The 23,780-nt window shown below is 32.4% G+C and overlaps 1 protein-coding gene across 1 annotated transcript in view; it reads left to right on the forward strand.

Annotated features, from left to right (window-relative positions):
• LOC119677055 (homeotic protein labial-like) overlaps window positions 1-22,647 on the forward strand; it is a 54,346-nt gene extending 31,699 nt beyond the window's left edge. The window contains exon 2 of the mRNA XM_038088324.1: window positions 22,472-22,647. Within this exon, the coding sequence (XP_037944252.1) occupies window positions 22,472-22,647 (176 nt within the window). The remainder of the gene's footprint in view (window positions 1-22,471) is intronic.
• Window positions 22,648-23,780: the final 1,133 nt, after the last annotated feature.

Here is a 23,780-nt window from a genome sequence, read left to right on the forward strand (position 1 = left end):
CTCCTCCTGCAGATACTAAAACTAATGACTAACATTTTTAAAATTTACGACTTTGTCTTTTAACTAAATTGGATTAATTTGAAAATATTTGAAAATGAAATATTGCATTATTTTACTATAATTTATTTTCAAAAATTTCACACAAATTCACACAATTCTCATGTATTCGAATTTTCTATCTGCATTTGTATTTGATACTAATTTTGTGCAACTAATAAAGACTTCTCAGATTTCGTGCAATTACTCGAACAAGTTGGCCAAAATAAATCAGAAAACATTTTCGTAATACGATACAAAATAAATTATTTATTTCCTGTATTTTAATATTTTACCGTTGGCTGAGCAATAAATTATATTAAATAAAATTTTAATTTTAAATTTATTATTCCTAAATTGTGCATAAGTTATTGAGTCCATCTATAGAAACCACAATTGCCTACCGATTGGGTTGATAAGCAATTTTTGAGAAACTTACTATTTTCTTTACACTGTTTGCATACCCCTCCTGCACCACTGATAATGACTTCTATGTTGTGTATGCCCACAGTGCAATCCATAGAGTAATTGTGATTAAGTCTTCGACTGCGCTTAACTTAAAACAGGATTTACAATCCTTGAAACATGAAAGCTCTCCAGAACAACATATGGAAAAGTTGGGTATTGTTAATGGGATTTTTTCAAGCGCTATAAACGCTCGCTTTTTAATTTGATTTATTGATGAGTTCTGCGCAATCTTCATATCATTCCATTAGCAATAAACGGGTCATCTTAAGCTCTTCTCCACTTCAATCATTACACACTTTTTAAAATATTATTTTATCATGAAATAGAAGTGAGTGTAGTATTTTGTAAATATTTTTTATAGTTGATTCGGCAAATATTTCTGAATAAAGAAAATAGTATTCTATTTTTACAGATAAATATTATATAGTTCGGTGTGACCTATTTAATCTGTTGGATTTAGTTAAAACACTCACTATCTGTTGTTTGGGTACCTTTTTAATAAAATAGGTAGCTAGTAAAAGTAAATGCTGTTTAGTTGTCTTTAAAGTTATAGCACAGGACATCCAATACATAATGAAGTACTATCGATTCCTTTAAAACTAATTTTTAGAACTAAAACCAAGAAAAGAACATTTGAGAGTGAGAGTGGGAGATATGGCAATAAACTGGAAGGATAGCATTAAATATCTCGACATCACGTTGGACAAACGATTCACATGGCTTATACATGTTCAACTGAAAAGAATTAGCTATGCCAAAATTCTTCATCACCTCCAACCGCTATTCAAAAATGAAAATTTCAATGCTAAGAACAGGAAGCTGAAATATATAATACAAATAATTCATCCGTCACTTCTATATGAGTGTGAAACGTTTAGCAAAGCTTCAAACACTACTATTCGCCAGCTAGAAATTGCACAAAGCCAGGCTCTGAGAAGACTCATGAAGATACCATGGTACATTAGGACGTATGACATCATCAGGGATCTCAAGACTGATCCGATCAAAAAATACATAAAGGATAGGATAAGATAAGATATAAGATAATCTCAGAATAGTTACAGGTTCCTCGAGGAGGTATGCAGATCAATAATCCAACAATAATCAATGAAGTGATAAATAATAATCCAGTTAAGGCGTAAAGAGGAGTTTTGAAGACACCTCGCAGTTAATAGTGAGTAAAAGTGCTCAGGTGCACTGACTCAACTAGCCTCAACATAATGAAAGTCCATTCATTAAATTCAATTAAAAACTGAATTTCTCTCATTGCTGATTGGATTAATGAGTGGCTTAGTGCGTAAATATTTATTGTGATTATTTAATCTGCACTGTGATATTTAACTGAGCGCCAAAAGTGCTTAAGTCTTTATTATGATCATCGTATGATGAGTCTTTATTATAATATTAATAAGTTTAGTTGTATTTTTATGAGAGCAAACAATATTTCCTTATTTCTTACTGACTGATCATGACTGATATTTGGATCTTTAAGTTTATTTCATGCCATTTAATATCGAAAGGTACAACTATCTACTGTAAAGAATATTTATCGTATACCACGCTATGCATCATATATCAATACTTTTAAGAATTTTGGAAATAATTTGTGTTTTGAAACAGACACTCACATTATAATTTTTTTAATAATTATTTTTCGTTCAATGGTTTGGTGGGAAATAGATATTATTAATCCTCTAAGTTACATCGATAAGATGAACTGATGCTTACTCCACTGTTGCTGCGGAGTAAGCATCTCTCTAAGTTGTCAACTCATGTATAAGTTGCTGACATTTGTGATGCCGTTGTTGATATTACTTTGGATGTTCTCGCTGTTGCTGGTTGCTGGTTGCTGCTTTCTGTGGAAAACATAGCACTAATGAAATTAAACGCCTTGCCACACTGTTTCAATGTCATACAATGTTGACAATGTCGAATTTAAATAACGTGCGAAACAAGAATTTCATTTTCTACATCGCTTACTTCTATCCTTTTGCAAATTTTATTTCATTTTTTACTTTTCTCTTCTTTTTCTGTTTGGTGGTTCGTTCTTATTTGAGGGAATATTCGTCTCTATTGATACTGCAACAGCCACGATTTTTGGCAAGCTGTCAAATATAAGTAACGAAACGAAAGCTCAGCTTGGTCCTACTTCATTATCAACTACTCTACTCTTTGGTTCGGAACAGTATTGGTTGGGTTCACTTTTTCTTGCCGCCACTGTTGCTGCAAAAATCGAACGCATAAAAACGTTGGTAGCATCCACTTCCTGCCACTTCATATATTTCCATCGCGTATCTCGAATGGTATCAGTAACCCTGAAAAAAATCCAAATCAAAAACTTTTTATGAAAATTTAAATGAAACCAGAAATGCTTATGTACGACGAGTACATTTACTCGTTAGGCAATGAAATGAATTGAATTGAAGTGAAATGGAATTCTTGCTTCTGACTTATTGATGGTGTTCATTGTCTTCGCGTACAATAAATTTTTATTTGCATTTGTCAAAAGCAAACCAAATTTAAAATAATAAAAAAGTATTTTTTCTGCATGCTCTGCTGAACTGAAATAACGCTTAAGGAAATTTACAGCACGTAGTCCTGTCGCAGAAACTCAGATATTGTGATGAAGTTCGAAAAATTTAACTTCATTGGTTCCATGCCAAAATAATGTATTAAACTTCCATTTTATAAAAAACCAAAAGAAATAATTTTAAAATATTTAAGCTTTTAATGTTTATACTTTATATATTAAAATTATTATAATTTAATTTTAAAAACATAAATAAATTTCTTCATTATCAATTAATAATAGGTACTTATAACAATAAGAGATACTAGGATTGTATGAACCTATTAAAAGAAAAACTTGGAATCATGGCAGGACTCCTAACAGGGCACTGTAGACTAAAACCCCACCTTACAAGACTGGGTTATGATAATATTTATGATGAAAGTTATGATAATATATTTGCTTAGATTTTTAATTTCTAAAAAACTATTAACACATGATAAAACAGAACACAGAATGATAAAACTGTTAAACTTCATATAAGAGTGTTGCAATATTGGTTCATACGCAACACTGGATATACTTAGGGATGCAAACTGTGAACGGATTCTGTGAAGAAAATGAGGAGTCGGCCACACATGTGCGGTTAGACTGCCCTGCGCTAATGCACATACAAAATAGGACCCTACGAATGAATATACGGAAGACGATATAAAACTCTGTAACGTAGGCTCTATAGTACTTTTATTGACGCAACAGGGCTTAAAGATCTACTATAAGCCCAGAAGGGGGCACAATAGACCCGATATACGCAGTGCCACATCCCCTAACAACAATAATAATTATTAATAATTTATTTTTTAATCAAAAATAGATCATTTGTCCATTGTGTATTTAATTTATAATAATAATTTAATATTAAATTGATTTTTAGCATCTGTTTTGATGAATGAAACTGAATTCTTAATACAAACTACTACTTTCAATAGAGAGGTTTTTATCGAACAGTAGTTAATTGCAACAACAAAAATTTTTATTATATTTAATTAATTGAATTTTTAGCACTGTTTCGAGTATTGCCACATATGCATCATCTTGAGTGGTTTTTCTTAAATATAATTATTTGTAAATAATTTCTTTTTTTTTTGCTTTTTTCTACAGGTGGTTAATGATTTCGTTCTAATATAACACAACAAGTAAATATCTAAATGAGCTTTCACAGCAAATTACTAAAACTCCAAAATCGAGCATATAAGTCAAGAACAGCTTCTCTGAGCTTCAAATTTGGCAGGATACGAGTTCAACTCTTGGTACTTACAGTCACAAAATATTATAATTTAATTTAAAAGCGTTTATCATACTAGATTATATAGTATATTAAATATTTGACTTTTTTGTAAGATCTTAATCAACTGCAAAGATTGCCATAAATAACATATGATACCATTATTTAATTACATAAAGAGGTTTTCGAACAGAAGTGAAACAACAACAAAAATTTATTTTTTAAATTATTTTAATTAATTGAATTTTTGGCTGACCATACAGCTGTTTCGAGTATTGCCAAACACCCCTTCAGCAGTGGTCTTGAAAATAATTCATATATTTAATTATTCGTAAATAATTATTTTTGAGACTGCAAGTACCAGGAATCGAACTCGGGTCCTGCCAAATATGAAGCTCAGAATCAGCGCACCTTAACCAACTGACCCAAAGCCGTACTTGACTTTTTATGTTCGCATATTTTTGCTGGAGTTTAATTACTTAATATAGTTTAATATATTAAATTATAGGTTAAAGTATAATATACTTTAATACAGACCCTCGTGTCTAAGGTCATAAATAATTATAATCATTATTATAATCCAATCATATCGATTTGTAGAAGTAAATATTACCTTTAATTAATAGAGGCTTATTAGTTAAGTGGTTTTATGACCCAATAAGCCAATTAAGAAGTGGATTTTTTCTTTAAAGTAAGCGTAGGCTGGATATTATATTAAATAACTCAGCAGTTTAAAAAAAAATTATACAACTTTTCTGTTTTGTTTAAATTTTAATTACTTTTCTAGTAATTAGAATCTTCGATGAATTCATGTTATATTTTTTTTTTCATTAAGAATCAAAAATATTTATTATTAAAATCATAAAAGCAGAAAGTAAAAAAAATATTAAATAATTTTATGAATATCATAAAATCCAAACTTATAGTAAAAACTAATGAAAGTATTTTAATTAAAAATATTAAATACAATATTGTTACGAAACTTTATTTAAACAAACATAAATAATTCCCTTACAGCAAATTAACCTTATTTTCTCTATATTGTTTGTTGTTATAATTTATAGCCTTTTATTAAAAATATTAAAAAAAATATTTATATAACTTTTATCTTTGTGCCATAAATTCTGACTAATTATTAACACGTTTTAAGCGCCCATCGTCAGTCATGCAGGCCATCGTATAGTTTTTCGATTGGCTTCACTGATTTCGGCATTGTCCACGCTTTTGTGCCATAAAAACAAGCAGACGGAATAAATAGCGCCATTTAACCATAAAAAGTCAACATAGCATTTCGTACCACTCTCAATGGCCCCTCTCCAATGTTGCCTATCCTGCCAATGCCGGTAACGCTTCGAATGCCTTCAATGCCTCCAATGCATACAATGCCTATTGTGCCACCAATACGCCTCCAATATATTCGTTTTCGTTTTCGGCATTGTCACCAAGTAGTTAGTTATTGGCTCTGTGTTGTGCTTCATCATTTCCATAATTTTCCATTTGAACAATTAACACGCGAGCTATTAAAGTAAGCAGCATAAATTTCGATTTATTGCTCGGCGTTTGGCGCTCGCGCCGTCTGGGCCTTTAATGTTTTGCTGGCGAATTCCAGCGGCAAATCACAACAATAAAGAATATGACATTCCAAGCATTCCTGAGTTCCTGAGTTCCTCAGTTCCTGTGCTCCTTTCACGTACGCAACGGAAGTGCCAACAGTTATGAAGTTCGGCATTGCGTGCAATGGCCCAGTTTCCCAACTTACGGAGGCATAAAAATATTTAATAGAAATCGTTTCGAGTTCGACTAAATCGTTAAACATGCGAACAATAAATTTTATGTCTAAAAGATTTCATAATTCTGTAGGTTGTTTCTGCAGTTTAATTTTCAAGCGATTCACGCTTGTGCAGGTACTTTAATTTATTCTAGTTTCTGCTTTTTTCTTTTTTTTTTGTTTGCTTTTGTATTAATTGCTTATTAAAATAGAGATTTTTAGGGCCACATTTGTACTACAAGTCTTCTGACTTCTGCCAAAATTATACACTTGTCTATTTAAGAGCGTAAAAGGACTTAAAAATTGATTAGAGCAACTTTATAGATACAATTCTAAGATCTCTCTAATTAAGGAACACACCTTTCTTACTATTAGCACTGCTCCCATAAAACCCTACCTACGCTAAGGTCTAGGCGACGATCGGTCTAATCACATTTTTTAAAGAGTTTCTGTTTACCGAAAGGTAAATGTCCTTAAAAGGTGAACGTGAGTTCATGAGCGAAAGTAACTGGCGAATTTCCTAAACAAATACAAATTTATTCCGTTCCAGGCAAATGGTCAATTTAATGGGACATTAATTTACATTTTGTTAACTCAAATAAAATAAATTTTTTCATTATTTTGGTTAATTGGTCCCATTTATAAGGGGCAAGCCATGCAATTTTATTTTTAGGACATTTTAGTCAAAGTCTCGTTGCGTGTGAAACAGGCTACTTACGTGAATGTTTTGACAATTAATTTCCAACTTAATTAACACATGAAAACTGATAATTATCAGTAAAAACAGAATTCTTACCCTTATAGACTAACAGATAAAGTATCTTGAAGAAACATCAAATTAGCAAATCAAAGAGTAGAAAATTTATCAAATTTCAATATTGAATGATAAATATATTTTATATAAAAAGAAAATGGTATTGCAAAAAAATTGGAGTTAATCCTTCGGTATATATGTAAACATATACAATATTCATTTTCTGTAGAAAAGGATTCATAACAGGTAGAAAATTTAGTCCATATATGTGCTATTATGCACATATTATTATATGTACTACCTCTTTGTAAAGCACATATAGTTAATATCTATATAGGTGGAAACCATCGAAAGGCACATCGTAACATAATACTTGAACCCACTAAAACCACCTCTTAAGTATTACTGTACAAGGTGGAACGCGTCTGCTAAACCATTTCAATAATAAAGGGCGGAGAGGAGAACTGATAGGCTTAGTATTTAGCAAGCTAAATTTAACAAAGCTGGAAAGAACGGCTTGATTTATTTAGGAAAAGATATGTTTATGTATCAAAGGGGTGGAGTTAGCGCAAACATGCAGAGAGTCTTACTAGGTGTAAATTTCATACTCAGGATAATAGTAGCCCCAGTTATAGGAGGAGAGCAAGCTCTTCTACAAGATATAGAGCAAGGATTGGAGGGAGGGGCTTACGCATCAAGCAGCACGATTGAGAAGGTGGTCTACCTGGAAGATGTCGGGGAGATCTAGCAAGTGAGAGTAGGTACTTATCTATTCAAATAACCTTGGCAGAATTAAGGATGAAAGAGTTGGGATGGTGTTTGACACATGTTCTACACCGGTTATTAACTAAATCACAAAGAGCTCTTCTTTAAAAACAATTTCATCTGGTAGCAGCTAATTCTAGATTAAAAAGGAATCATTACGAATATTCCGAAAAGTTTCTTATAGCAAAGAACTTTTGGTACTACAGCGAAGTCCATACGGCTCGCATTTTCAAGATCTTTATGCCTGAATTGCATTACTGACGTTGGAAACGAAGTTGTATTTAGGAGTAAACACAACTCCAAGATATTTCAGCTTATTGAGAAGCTGTAGTGGGCAACATCAATTCCTGGGTCCAGCTCGAATGTTTTCAATGTCCTAACGCGGTTGGCATGTTGGTCAATAAGAACTATTGCAGAAATGTTTATGGGATTGAGTTTAACCTTCCACTTAGCCACGTAGTAGACAGAGAGGGTGCTTAAGTGATTACTAAGCCCAAGGAAAATTCTACAGAAGAGGTTGAAACTCATATAAATGAGGCAGTCATCTTGTAGATGACGTAGAAGATTTGTTTAATGCGTGGGGAAGAACAGGTCGATTGGCAGTGCAAATGTTGAAAAGGATTAGGACTAGCACTGAACCCTGAGGTACACTGGCTGCTAGAAAGGAAAGAAACAATTCTCACAATAAAGTACCTGTTGCTGAGGGTTTATAAATTTTGGATAAGTTTATAGATTTATAAATTTAGTTTAAATGCTTAATGAAATAAATAATTATTTCATATTTTACTCAATAATTTCAATCTCTTGTATAAGTCAAAATTTTGAACTCTTTATTATCCTTGTGAAAACACAAAATATTTCATGCAAAAATATGTAAAATTATGAAAACCAAAAATAAAAGTTCAGGACAATATATCTTCCTTTTGGTTAACAAAAATAGAAAGCAAATCGCTTGAAAAATTTTTAAATGACGACATTTGTAAAATATTAAAAGGAAACCGGAAATTTCTTTAAGGTAAAATGGCACTGAAGCGCAATGCCGTTTTTGGAGTCTTTTTCGCGCAGAGCTTCAATTTGGAAGCTAAGAAAGTCGCACAAGCAGAAGAATCCAGCACCGCAAGGGTTCAAAAGGAAACAAATAAAAATTGCCGATAGCTAGAAATAGAGGCGAAAAGCAAAATGGTGGAGCTCAAATGGCTGAAAATTGTTAAACTTCCGCTTTGGTTTACAAATTCGACAAAAATTATTTATAAACGGCAACTGACGGCTTTTATATTTCACATTCTGAACTTTGAATCAAAAAATCGAATATTTCTTAAAATATTTTTAAAAATTAATCGAATATTCATTTTATTGACTAGCAACACTCCTGGCTGAAGTTCAGATTAGAAGGTAGCCTTATATTCAGTATTAGTTAATACTAAATATTTAATAATTACTACTATATATCAAATCAAAGAATATTAAATTTTAAATTCTATTATATTTTAATTAATATAATCAATATCAATAACACAAATATATTTCAATGATAAAAATTTATTTCATATTGATCTTTGAAACTTTATAAGATACATCATAGCTGAAAAATTTATCATTAACTGTCTTGTTTAAAATTATACTTACATTCGTCTATAAGATATAATATACGAATATACAAGTTAACATAAAGAAGCATCAAACTAGATGAAAAGACAATGAGATAAAAGTTAGAGATTAGTTTGAAATCGTGGCTATAGACACCAAAGCCCGCATTAGCACAAATATTGACCCGTTATAAAACCAAGGATGATAACATTGCTTACACACTAGACCAAGAAGGCCACCAGAACAAATGTGTAAACCGTAACGGTTTGGGCATAGACAACAGCAAAAAAGAGACGTCCAACCATATTTAAGTGAAAATGAAACAAACTAATTAGTTGTAAGCTTGGATGAGTAATTTGCACACTGATAGGTCCTTTAAAAAAATCTTCTACTGCCTAAATAAAAAGTAGCATAATTTCTTCCTGTTTTACAGACTCACAGCTACGAACAAGTTAGGAGGAGTGCAGTAAGACTAATTGTATATCTTCCTAATACACAGCGGTCCTTCATTAACATTACCGATGTAAAGCCGGTACGTTTCTTGTTTAAGTAAGATTAAATTACTCTTGTAGTCCACCACAATTCTACATTCACATAGGCTTTCTTACCTATCGCTTAGTATATCTGTTTTATGGCTAACTTAACCGTTTCAAGTGAAATACCGATGTCTGGTGATTGAATTTTAGATAGCAGTGTGATTTCGTTGGCAATCCCTGCAATTATGCGAGATGTTTCAGTATACAGATAGACACAATAGTTAGTTATTAAGAAGCCTGACCAACTCATTAACATGAGACTGTCATTCTCTCACTAATAAGAATAAGCACTGCTAAAGTATAAATAGTGATTGACTGTCCAAGAATAATATTCTCTATATTTATACCGAGAATCTGCTTTCTCTGGACCCATTTTGCTGCAAATTGAACTGCCTATGGGGACGAATTTTTAGTGTTCTAAATTCTGTAGTGGTTTCGTGGTCGAGACAAGACGAGACGTAAAGCTTATTTTAAGATATGCCACTGCCGACTGTACCATTTAGTTTATGAAAAAGAACGCATGCAAAATTGTTAGCAACTGATAACTAATAGGGAAAGTTAGAAGGAGCTGCAAAAAATACTTATAAGGTACAACCTGTACTCTTATTCACTGTTGATGCTTATATACTTTACAAGCTCTATCTGAATGTGTAGAAGGTTGAAGGATACAATTATTCTTTATTTGCAGCAAATTTAATTAAGATTCCAAAATATGTTTCTTGAGATTGAGAGATACCTTCTGCTCAAAAAGTACTTGTATTTTGTAAATAAAACACACAAATTTAAATTTTATTCCAAATTTATTTTATCTGCCTCAAAATATGCATCTTCTGAAGCGATACACATATGCCAACGCTTAACCCAATTTTCCATACACTTTTCACAGGCCCATGAAGGTATGGCTTTTACTTCCTTCAGCGAAATCTCTTTTACCGAATTCTCTTTTACCGATTCAATCGACTCAAAACGCTTACCACGAAGGGGCAATTTGAGTTTCGGAAACAGGAAAAAGTCGCACGGATCCAGATCTGGCGAATATGGTGCCTGAGCGATAACAGTGGTGCCGCGTTTAGTCAAAAAATAGCGTACAACAAGAATTTTCCATATTAAAAATCGGTAAATGCACTTGAGGTAGTCTTACATTAACAGCTGCTGTAAGCAAACTAATTGACAGATGACGCTCAAATTACCATATGTCAAGAAAGGGTGTACCAACATAACAAAAAAAAATTTTCGTAAAAGGTATATTACTTAAGGAGTTGTTAACAAACAACAAAATTCGGATACTTTTTGAGCAGAAGGTACAAACACTTTAAGTTGTATAGCTAATCTTTTATAAACATTAAAATATTATATCTTGCAACGGTATATGAAGCACACAAAAGACTATGTGAAAGAAAATCGATTATATAGTATATAATTATATACTATTATACATATATATATGAGTGGTGCAACAGAAACCTAGTTGGAGCTACTTATTTATAAAATTTACAATAATGTTTCTTGCGACCGTGGGTGAAACTGGCAAGAGATCCTTAATTATAACCAAGTGCTTATAAACTTCAGTAAAATATTTCTTTTGTCAGTGATTGAGGGATAAAATAGATCTTTAGTTGCAAGAAATCGTTAACACGATTCACCATAATGTGTCCTTAGTATGTGGCTACAGGACACAACAGACCTTTTGTTGCAACCAATCATTAATAAGATTTACTATAACATTTCATAAGTTAATTATTGAAGTACTCAATAATTCTGCGGTGCAACAAATCCTTTTGAATTTCAAAATATTAACTTTTAATTTAAATTCTGTTATGCAAGAAATTGACTTCACCAACCACAAAATATTAATACTCCAATGCGTGCCAATAAATTATTAAGCGACCAATATAAATATTCCACAAAGTGTCCTTTTGTTAATGGTCAGTTTTATTGCACATGATTTTTAATGATTTATGATTTGAAATTTACTTCCCGCCAGTAGATTTTATATCTTTTCGGATGACGGCATTCCTTTTACACAATATTTTCTAATCACGTAATTTTCTCGACTTATTCACTTTGGGCGCTAAAGCTCAAAACCTCTTTAATTTAATTTTCCCCGCCAACTTGTCAATTGCCACAACAATCGAATTAATGATACAAATATAAATTTACCCTTTCAGCACTCGTTTAATACAACCCAACCAAGCCAACCAACCCAGCCAAACATTGAACCATCCAACCAACACACTCGAAGCGCCCGCAACTTGTCATTTCGCCCGCTGTGCCACTTTGCAGTGTACACGGAAGCAGAATAGTAAGCCACGATGCGTTAGTATAATGTCAACCGCTTAACCCAAACATACGCACTTAAAGAAATGAAGTCGTAAAAATTATTTTGTGACAAATCGTCAAGGTACGTGACCGACATGTTGAGCGTATTCAAATGCGTTCCGTTGAAGTTGTTATTATCGGAAAGCCACTGCGATATCCACAGAATGGCGCATTTGTTTCTGAACTCGTTTATCTTTCGTTTAATATTACAAGGGAGCGATTCATGAGACTCTGCCAAACTATTTTGTGGCATTTACATACAAAATATGTCACATCAACACATGAACGAGTACGGCGGGCAATGGACAGCGTGAAATGTTAAAGCTCCACTCCAACTCACTTGCGACGCAATAAAGTGACTGATATTAAGCGTAAGGCAAGAAAAAAATATTTCTGCTTGACATCTAATCGACTTACTAAGGAAATTAGTAAGTGAGCGAACTGGTTTGAGAGACTGACTGATGAGGACGAGGACGAGGACGCTGACTCTAACACTGGTTCTGACGCTGACTCTGGCGCTGACTCTGGCGCTGACTCTGGCGCTGACTCTGAAGCTTCTCTACTTTATTTAAAAGTGCGCCACATTTAAGGATACTTTCTGCCCTCCATACTTGATGTATCCGTCCATATTGCATTAGAAACATAAGCAAACGCGTGGGGTTAAGCCAAATGACAGACACGCAACTGTCGCGCATACCAAATGAATGTGTTGAATAAAAAATAAAAGGGCACAAATTCTTCATGTCCTTACATTTACATATTTGTCAATGCTTTGGTGGACATTTAACCCAAGTTTTGCCAACATATACGAGTAAAAGTGAAGAAGTGCTGATTACACACTGTATATAACTCTGTAAAAAAGTTTAAAATTTAGCAATATTTGAGCTTCCCCTTTGGGCTCCAATAACGCTGGGCTATGCGATGATGTGCGTTTGAATTTGTCATTTGGGTAACGCTGGCATTGCGTGCCATTAAGGATAGTAAATTGTGCGTAAGTCACACTCATGTCCTGCAATGTTAAGTGTGTTCGAATTGTACACTTCAACTTTCCTAACTGCTTCTGTAGTTTAGACATTCGTAACTGAAACCATTTACGTCCTGGCAAGGGAGCTGAGAGAGCTGAGGGAGCTGAGGGAGCTGATGGCAGTAAAGCGACACTTTGCCATGACAATACCATAGCAAAGAAAGAATTGGGTGCGTTCGTTTGCTTTTTTTAATGCCAACGAGTTTTGCTGGCAGTAGTTCGCAGTTAAGTTTCTTTTATAGTCCGCACTAAATTTTCCAATGAATTTTATGCCAAATTGCCATTTTACCAAATTAAGCATAAAAACGTTTCTGTTCGTAAAGTGGACGCCGTTTTGTCGCTCCGGTTACTTTTCACACCAAATTTTGTCCTTTCTTGCGCTGCAAACTCCAGCTCCAGCTCCAGCTCTTGCGTATTTATTGTTTATGCATATTTGCTTCAGAACGCAACATTGCAGTTGCCATGACAAAAAGCGCAGCTATCTGCACAATAAACTCGAACGTACGTAAGTGGTTTTTTATGTTTGCTCGCAGTTTATTGCTTTTTTATAATTATTTATTTGACACAAAAAGTGCAACATGCAATGTGAGTCGATAATTTTTTACAGTGCCATTCTGCAGAAGGCAATTACCGTTAAGTAGCTCCAAGTCTGCATTTTATGACAATCTCCAATATTATTTTTAGCCACTAAAAAAAGACGTAAGTCATTTCTAATCAAGTTAAACTATCCTTCAACCTCAAGGTGCTTAAGAGAAAAAATAAATACTTAGCCTACATTTAACTGCAAAGTTTATTAAATTGATTCTTCAAGTCCGTTTTATCGAAAGAAAATTAATTCTTAATTAAGCAACGATTCTTAATACAAACTATTTTTTTCAATGGAGAGGTATTTAACGAATAGTAGTAAATTGTAACAACAAAATTTTTAATTATTTTTAATTAATTGAACTTTCGGCTGTATCGAGTGTTGTTAAATAACCATCTTGAAACTATTTATTATATTTAATTATTTGTAAATAGTGTTTTAAGATTACAAGTACCAAGGTTTAAGCTCATACCCTGCCAAATTTGAAACTCAGTGTCAGCGTTCAGTTGGCCCATACTTGACTCGTATGTTTGAACTTAGAATTTTATTAATTTGCTGTTAAAGTTCATTAAGCAATTCACTTGCAGTTTTATATTAGAATAATAACATAAACCAGCTGTAGAAAAATAAAATTATTTAATTATATTTATTGTTTCATATCAATATAATTCTTTTGTAGAGGCTTTATTTATCGCATGATTTTATTACGCTTTCTCGTGTATGGAACCTAATCCAGAAATGTGATATGGAGAAAATCATACTAATTATTTAATAATAATTATTTAATATAACTAGTAATTTTTTATATACAATAGTTGATTAGAAGTCATAAAGTTTGATTTTTTATTAACATATTCAATATATTCAGCTTGTAATATCTGTTACTTCTATAAAACAAGACATCCAACTGTAATTAAATATTTTCTTCAATTTTAAATAACTGTAATTCTAAGACTAGTTGCTTAATATCCCGTCCTGATGAGGAATCAAAAAAGCTAGGGGATGTTGTCAACTTTATGTGTGGTCCTCACATATAAAAATTAATACAACTACATAAACAGTTTTAATTTTAAAAGTTTACTTCAATAGCTTATAATGTATAAATAAATGGTGTAGGTTTTATTAACTTTACATCATATTAACAAGGGAGTATTCAACCCCTGAATGTGCTATTGCTAAAAGTGGTCATATAATGAAATTCTACAAATCATTGTTAAACACTTGACTAGATATCACATTTATGAAAATAATTGGAAATGCTGATTCTATTTTTCTAAACTACATTTGGCGATGGAACTCGTGCCAGTAAATTTCAAAATTGCAATAATATTTCAAGTATTTTTGTGGATGTGAGAGGACTTCAAAATAAATATTTTTAAAGCTGTTGTTGTTTTTACTCATTGGCATAATCTCTACTTATCCTATACATTCTTTAACGATGCTTTAATTTAACGAACCCCACGAAATTATACATTATACGTCAAAATTTTTAAATTACCCTTTTACCAAAGACATCATTTCTTTTTTTGAATAAAATTTTTGTGCCTCCTCCCACATTTTAAACTTTGGAAACAAAAAATAGTCATTGGGGACCAGAGTTGGTGAATAAAGGTGGCCGTCAATCAAGTCGAAATATAACTGATAACTTTTAGCCAAAGCTACTGCTGAAGGGTGAGACATTGTATTGTCTTGATAAAGCAAAATTTGTTTCCCTTTGCAAACGGGGATGTTTTACAATAATTACAAGGTTCAATGTTTAAAGTAATGTTGTATAGTATGATCCAGTTATTACATCACTACTTTTAAGATTGTCAGTTGGTAATATGACCTTTCCATCAAAAAAAAAATCTTAGTTATATGTAGCTATATACATTATATTAGAGAATAATCATTATTTTTCCAAAAGAACTTTTCCTTTCATTATGAGCCATTATACTTAATTAATAAAAAAATACAAGATTTGTAAATAGATATATAGGATGTTGAAAAGTTGAGACAACTTTGACTTCCTTTTAATAACATCGAAGATTTGGCTATTTAAATTCGAAATGTTATCAGTGCTGCTTTACGAATGTTAGATCTAGCAGAAAATGGATGTAGTCCTAAGCCATTCGCATTTACTGCAAGATGTCTTCAGTGCGTCCCAAAAATTATACAGACAAATGCATTAAGTAGTCTTAAATTGTTCCGATGATGCAATATTAAGAAGAGATGAATGGGACCTACTCTAAAATAGAAATTTGTCAGCAGATACTCAGCTGAAATTTACAAAGAAAGAGAAGAAAAACAGGATCTAAAATTATGTGGTGTCATACTGTAGGGAGACAGTCAAGGAAAGAGATGTGTCTGAAATGAAAAGAAACAAAACTACTTACGTTTGAAATGTTATTCGAGGCCCTGTGCTCTTCTAGGAACCAAATGAATAGATTATGGTGATGACGCAGAGTTCTTATAAATATTAAGTGAATTGGTTTGCATTTACAACGAATTATTATTTCTTAAATTTAAATAAACTATCTCGAAGTATTTTTTTTGTCTCCATTTTTGCATATGTATTTTGAGGATTCCATTATAGTGCTTTGTTTATAAAATCGAAAAAATATTTTCACCATAAAGCATCTGTTTCATATTCAGGCGGAAAACTTTTCGAACACTCTACGTATCGTATATACTCTGATATATAAATTATTATTATTGAATTTTCACAAAACTGTTCCCCAAATTCAGGGAAAGTAAATTAAATAGTAAGTAACTTGTTTTAGACCACGTCGTATATAATGCTTTTAAAATATTAACATTCGACTTTATATTTCAAAAATAAATATTTATTTATTATTAACTCTTTTTTTCTGAAAAGTAATAATCATTTTAATTCTATTTTTTATTAACGAAAGCACTTAAGTTATGAATATTTCGTGATTTATGCCAGCCCCCGTGTTTAACTCCAGCCTTTGTAAGGATTTGGGTTGTCTATTGAGTATTTCATTTGTTATTTCATTTGTTTCTTTGTAATAATAAAAGTCAATAATTGGAAGGTTGAAATTAGATTTCCTTCTTCTAAAAATCATTAAAAATCATAACGATTATAAGTAAAGAAATATTAACATTTTTCCAAAAAAAAAGTTGTAAGTGCTTTTGTGTATCTAGAAAGATAACGAATCGACGTGTACAAATTGACAAGAATTTACGATGTTCGGCGGTGTATTTAATGGGAATCAATTGTCACTGGAACGACGGGACAGCCATTATGCGCAACACAGCCGACGAGCTTGGCTAATCAATGTCGCTGCCTGTTACCTGTTCCACTGACAAACCAATTTAGAAGTCCATGGTCGGTGGTGGGGAGGGCGAACTAGAAATTTGTTAATGGTTAATAGGTATTTACCACGACATCAGAAAATAATTCGTGTTGAAAAAATAAAATGAACATGAACATTGCTCATTCCATTTATTCCGGGGAAAAAACGTTTTCTTTTCCGACATACAATACAACAGGAATGGAATAACGAGAAGGGTAAAAGGGTGGAAATTATTGTTTTTGTTTATATATTTGTTGACAATTTATTTATTCTACTTTGTATACATTTTTTATTTTAAGCAATAATTTTTATTATGCGAACAACTGTGAAGGCTACAAAAATCCCGTAAATTAAGGCGTTTCAGTTTGCCTTTCTGTTTGACGAAACTTAATTCCCTCGCCTGTATTTTTTTTTATTAAAATTAAAGTGTAAAACATAGCATTTAAGTACTATGAAAGTACTATGATATTCATTGTTGTCAAGGAAAAAATATTTTTGCAGTAGACACATCCTTACAAAAATCAGTGTATTAGAAATCTTAAGATACTCTTCCTTCAATTAATTAAAACGGCAATCGATTTTGAATGAAGTCTTTGCTTCAAATATTTTGAAAAATAAACTTATGTACAATATCAGTAGTTTCTGCTTTTATTTTCATAATTGGATTAAAATAGGATTAAGATTCAGATTATCATAGCTGCAGTTATAACAAAGAACATATATCTCGACGCAGAGTATCGACAGAAAGCTAAGATGATGCGGGTTACGGGTCTATTAGCAAACAAAGAAGATGGTGGAAGACAAGAAAAAACCGAAACCTTCCTGAAGTAATATGAAAGTGATCCTAGAAAGGTCTCCCTGATGAAGAAGTATGATGTTTTAGTCGGTAAGATTCTGGTACACCGGTATCATAACAATGGTACTGACGGTCCATGATGGGTTAGACGCGCCCCATTGCAACAAAAACAAAAAAATGATAAGTGCAGTTATAAAAACAACAAATGCTGTGTCTAAAGTAGATATATTAATATAGCACATTTGAACATTTGAGATTGTATCTTTAATTCCAACAACCAACGCTAAGGCTTTAGGAATTTTAAAATTCATATATCATATGGATGGAATTGAAAAGGTTTTAAGAATCAATAGACCTACCTATAACAATATACAATATATTATGAATAGTTCCTAAAAAAATTTATATAAGATATGTAAACATATTCAATTCGTTAATAAACAAGATATTTGAACAAGACTTTCTGAACTTATATGAAAAGTAATGTAATTAAATGTAATTGCTGCTTACTCCTATTATTATGAACTTTATGATAAAATGGATTGTTCATGAATCCTGTTTGAAAAAATTTTCATATATAGGTCTTTTAAGTAAGCATAATAATCAAGATTCACTATCTCTTAAAAGGTTTATATAATGTATTATATAAAGCAAAAAAATTAGATCAAGAACGGAGAAACAGAAAACAGGTTAATAAATAGGATAGGCATCAAAAACTGTGTTGGAAAAGTAGAGATTGCTACGTAGATCAAAAATCAAATAAGCATGACCTAAAATGTCAACATGCAAGAGACCTACTCTGAAGTAATAAGAAGACAGTTCTGGGGGGTATAATTTTATCCGAAAGGAGGTGTTCAATCCGTTTGCTACATACTAATATGTTAGTGAATCGGGCACACCATTCCGACTACGGTCGACTTAACGTTATATAAAACAGTCCAACTACTCACCACAAAAAAAAAACCAAAAATATATGATGTGATAGAAACAACTAAAACAAAGATCCTCTTAAGAATGTCTTTGAATTATTTAAAACAATAATTACCACAATTGTTCATGATAATTGCAATAAAAACTAACACACTTGATTTTATTTTATTAAAGTTATAGTTAATTCGATTGTCGATTAAATAAAGTGTAGTCATAGTCAGCAGTCGCAGTATCCTGGGATTCATATATTACTTGAAATACGTGGGGTAAAGACGAGTGTAGAGTTATGGCAACAATAAATATCATTAATTGCACCGCAATAAACCACGCACACTCAGAGAATTTATTAGCTCCTTTTTGTTCAAATAATGGAAACTAATTACGATAGCACAGAACAAATATAATACAAAATTAAGTGAAATTACGATTGAACAACGTCTTATCACATTCAAGATGTGCTTATCACCCCCAAGCACAACGTTCTGTTATGAAAACCAGCAACAAATTTTCAATATGCAGTATCATTTACATATACTAAGGAAGATAAATTTATGAACAGCCGCGACATTCAACAACAGAAGCAACATTATTACTGAAACCACCGACACCGACAACGACACTGGCACCGGGACCGGCACCGTCACCGCAGCTCGCTATTTCAGTAACAGCAGCAAAAACCACAGCAACATAACAATAACAACAACAATGAGAAATACAACAATCTTAACATGCATAAATCTTCATAAACGAACTGAGCACACCTAGTACAGAAAAAAGAGGCGCACAGATAATATCGCAACGCATTGTTTGACCGAAAGCATCTCATACTCATCATTGAATTAATATATTTTTTAGCTTATTTTTTGCGACTATTTAACGAGAATAGCTGCGATACCTACGACAATAGGACACGTGCAGACTGCAGTCGGCGGTTTATTACAGAATGGCCTATTACTAGCACTTGGACTGCCGGTGCTAGCAAAAAATTGTTCCATTGTAGGTAAGTTTCATGGTCGAAGCGTCATAGATGCAGCCGCAGCGGAACAAGCACTACAACAAAAACAACTTGCGGACAAACAACACTGATACAACGAAAACAACAACAAATGTATTATAAAATGCTTAAAATATGAAATTGTAAAAAAACGAAGCAGTGAGGAAGAAACCTCTACCGAACAGAACACAGGACAAATGTCCTTTGCTGATAAAGCCTCATAATAAATGTCGACCTTTCGTTTTTCCATTTCTATTATCGTAAACGTTCGCAGCCGCCGCCGCCGCCGTAGCTCCCGCTCATCACACGTATCCATTGGTGAGATGTGAAACGACTGCGGCCGTACATATCCCTTATGTTCCCACTACAGCGGTTCTGTGTTAATGTGGTACTCGTACTCTGGTGCACCGAGCCTTACCTGCAGTACCAGGAAAATCTGTATAAAAATTTATAACAAAATGTGGCCGCATAATAAAAAATAAACAATGAAAATAAAGAAAATAAAGTAAACCTACAACGAAAAGTAGGTGTGTATTTCACTTTAGCATACAATCATGACAAAGGAGCCAAATAAAAAAGGAACAACTACAATAACAACAATAAGAACAATAACAACAATAATAGCAGTACAGCAAAAAGTAGAATTTATGTTATTTCCTTGTTTAAGGATCAGATAAGCTAATAAAAAATATTATAATTACGTATCTGCCTGGGAGGCTTAACACGGACTTCAGCTTGTTTTTTCTGTTTTTTTTTTTATTTTTCTTCGCTCGTTTATTTCTTAACATGCTCCATACTCGTAGGCAAGCAGGAGCGTACATTTACCCACCTATTTACCCATTTGCGTCTGTGGTTTTGACATTTGTGGTATTCAGTTCGGTTCACTTTATGCTCAAGAATCAGAAGGGAAGTGTCTTCTGCTGAAATTAATGCACATAATAATGAACCGTTTAAGTTATGAAGGATCACATAATTTTTAACAATAAAATTTCTTGTTATTTTTTTGACATGGAGGCACATCACATTATGAAGTATAACAATTTTCCACAACATACTCGACTCATAGCGATGTACAAAATTTCATAAAATATTTACTCCGAGTTCATTGGAGGCTGAACAAAATGGTCCCGAAAAATTTCTTTAAGTCTTTAAATAATTTTATTCAAAATATATGTAAAAAAAATGATTGTTCCTTTTTGGATATTAAAGAAACATTAAAGGAGATTTCTAAACCTTACCGTTTATTATGGTGTAATAAAATATTCCATAAAATGTTTTTATATCTGTACATCGGTAGAATAAAAATTTTGCAATCTCTTATAGTGTCTCTTCTGTAGTATAGATAATGTCTCATCATCAAATTAATTTTGCCATTCGCTAATAACTATATTATTATTAAAATTGTTTGTTGAATTGAAAGCAAACATGAAATTAACTTCCTTTTTTTAGTTAAATCAGTATTTTTATTTATAGTCTCCTGCAACTTCAATATATATATTCTAACGATCCGTTTATAACTTTATACCATCTGTATAATTATATTCCGGAAGCTGTATTCAACGAAAACCGCTTTCCACAAAGAAATTGCTTCAAATTTTGGAAGAGGAAAAGTTAAAGAGAACTGGAGAACTGGAGAATACGATGGGTGTTCAAACAATTTGTACTTTCATACATCACATTTCATCATCCTCAAAACACTTCCATGAACCCGTGCTTTGTCTTCATGGAAAATGACGTTTTTCTTCCGTAAGCCGGGTCATTTTTCAATTATTTTTTTATCTAACTGCTTCAAAAGTTTGTTAAATTATTTAGATTTAATAATTTTACCTTTTTCAAGATCCTTTTGTATTTCAGAAAACTATTGTCATAACTTGTTTTTTAGATCTTTCTAACTTCACCTGTTTTGGGGCTGAACAAGCAGTTTTAGTCCACTGTAAGCAACCTTGTTTTAATTTAGGACCATGATGGTAGGTCCAACTCTAATCCATATTTAAAAAACGACGAACAAAATCTGTATCATTGTGCTCAAAACGCTGCAGATTATTCTGAGAAATTTGTTAACGATTCAGTTTTTGTAGAATTGTCAATGAATGCAGCAGCGAAAATTTTCTTTATACGTAATTCTTCTTTTAAAATAAAGACTACTTGTTCCTCTGAACTGCATATGGAACAACAATTTTGCGCTTAGTCACCTTTGGATCAACATCATAGACTTTCTCAATGATTTCTGATGTAGTTACACTTTTCGGATGCCCACTATGTGGTTCATCTTTAACACTTGTACACGCTCACGTCTGAACTCTTAAACACATCGACGCACATTTAGAAATTAAGGAGCAGATTGTTTTAACACATCAACAATTTTTGTATGAATTTCTATTGCTGATAAAGGTTCTAAAAGAAAGGACTTTATCACTACATGGTATTTGGTTTCCATTTCCATTGTGGCAAAAACAGTAAAATCAAATAGAAATAAAAGTGCTTGCGATCAGCGGATCTTAAAATCATATTCAGCGTTAAGCTCGATTAAAACTTATAGCAAATATACTCAGTATAAAGCTCAGAGTGGTTTGTGTCTGTGCTGTAGGGCTTGTGTGCTAACGAATTCTAAGCTTTAAAAGTAGAATATAGAAACTTAACAACTTTTCCAATATATTATAATAATAAACAAAAAAAAATATATAAAAAAAAAAGAAATCCATTCTAAAGATTGCTACCAACAGTTGCAAAGATCGCCTCTAGTAAATCGGACCTAAGCACACCAAATAAGCAAGGTCATAGCAAGAAAAGCGTATACGATCTGAACTCTCACCAGATTTTTCTCTCGGCGATGTTAAGCAAGCTATTCAACAAATGACAGAAAAATTCGAATCTAATACTGCAGACCTGAGTAGTAACTTTGATTCGCAAATAGCTACACTAACATCAAAGAGAGAAATATGCGAACTTAAGGAACAAATAGGCAACGTATCACTGAAACCCAAAGGTTAAATCTAGAAGTCGAACAATTAAGAAACGATAGAGATGAGAACAGGAGAGAAATTGGCAGACTTGTCGAAGGGTCTACTAAAAGATAAGGCAAACACAACTGACGTGGAGGCAATTTTCCGATACAAAATGGATATGACAAATGTTAAATTTCGAGACACGAAATTAATATTTGTGAAGAAAAATAAAGAGGGTATTATTGCAGAATTAGAAACTTCTAAAATGGCAAAGGATGTCTTAAAAAATTTTCTACCATCAACCATTGAGAAGACTAGTCGGATTTCAAGGAAATCGCCCACATTTGCCTGCTATAGTTACTAAAGACGAAAGAGGCGATGGGTTGGAATATAAATCGTTTTATTTTAAATGCTCCTCACTGTGTGGAGGAGCATTTTGACCGGTGTAAACTATTTGACTGGTTACAGTTGATATGAATAATCTACAAAACCTTGATCAAGCGGCACGTCAACGCGTGAAGGTAAAACATACACATCAAAATTCAACTAACCGTACATACCATAGAACATACTTAAATATATATTTCCAGGCAAAGCATATACATCCAGATTACAGACTTTAATGAATTAATGATATTGCTCTATTAGAATTAAAGAACAGATCAAAATATATTTGAAACTCTTACTGTGGATGGTGCCGAGAATCTGCAGGAAGTTAGTTTGTACTGCTTTATAGTATGCTTCACATTTAACATATATTTTTTATTTAAACAAAAATAGATTTACTTAAATCACATCCAAAATATCGGACTGAGAATGAGTGCTTTAAGAATTTCGAAGGTGTTCAGAATTTCTTCAATATTTCAGGATTTCGGTGCATCAGGCGTTGGTCTGGGTAAAAATTTTAATGGAATTAACTACGTTGTTGCCTTGAGTAAAAGTGTAGCGGATGAGGTATATTTTCTTAAGCCTAGTGATGCGAGTAGCTGGGTATTTGAATTTCATTGAAAGTATTGTTTGGTCAAGGAGATAATGAAGAGCCAATAAAAGAAGAAATCGCTCTCAGTTGCGTTTAAAAAATACAGGTTTATTATGATTTTAAATGGACTAATTTTAATAAGTGTTAATTACAAATTTTAAAATATTTAAATAATATTTAACTATTTGGATTTCCTATAC

Source organism: Teleopsis dalmanni, chromosome 2 (assembly GCF_002237135.1).
Source record: "Teleopsis dalmanni isolate 2A chromosome 2, ASM223713v2, whole genome shotgun sequence".
NCBI classification, from domain to species: domain Eukaryota; kingdom Metazoa; phylum Arthropoda; class Insecta; order Diptera; family Diopsidae; genus Teleopsis; species Teleopsis dalmanni.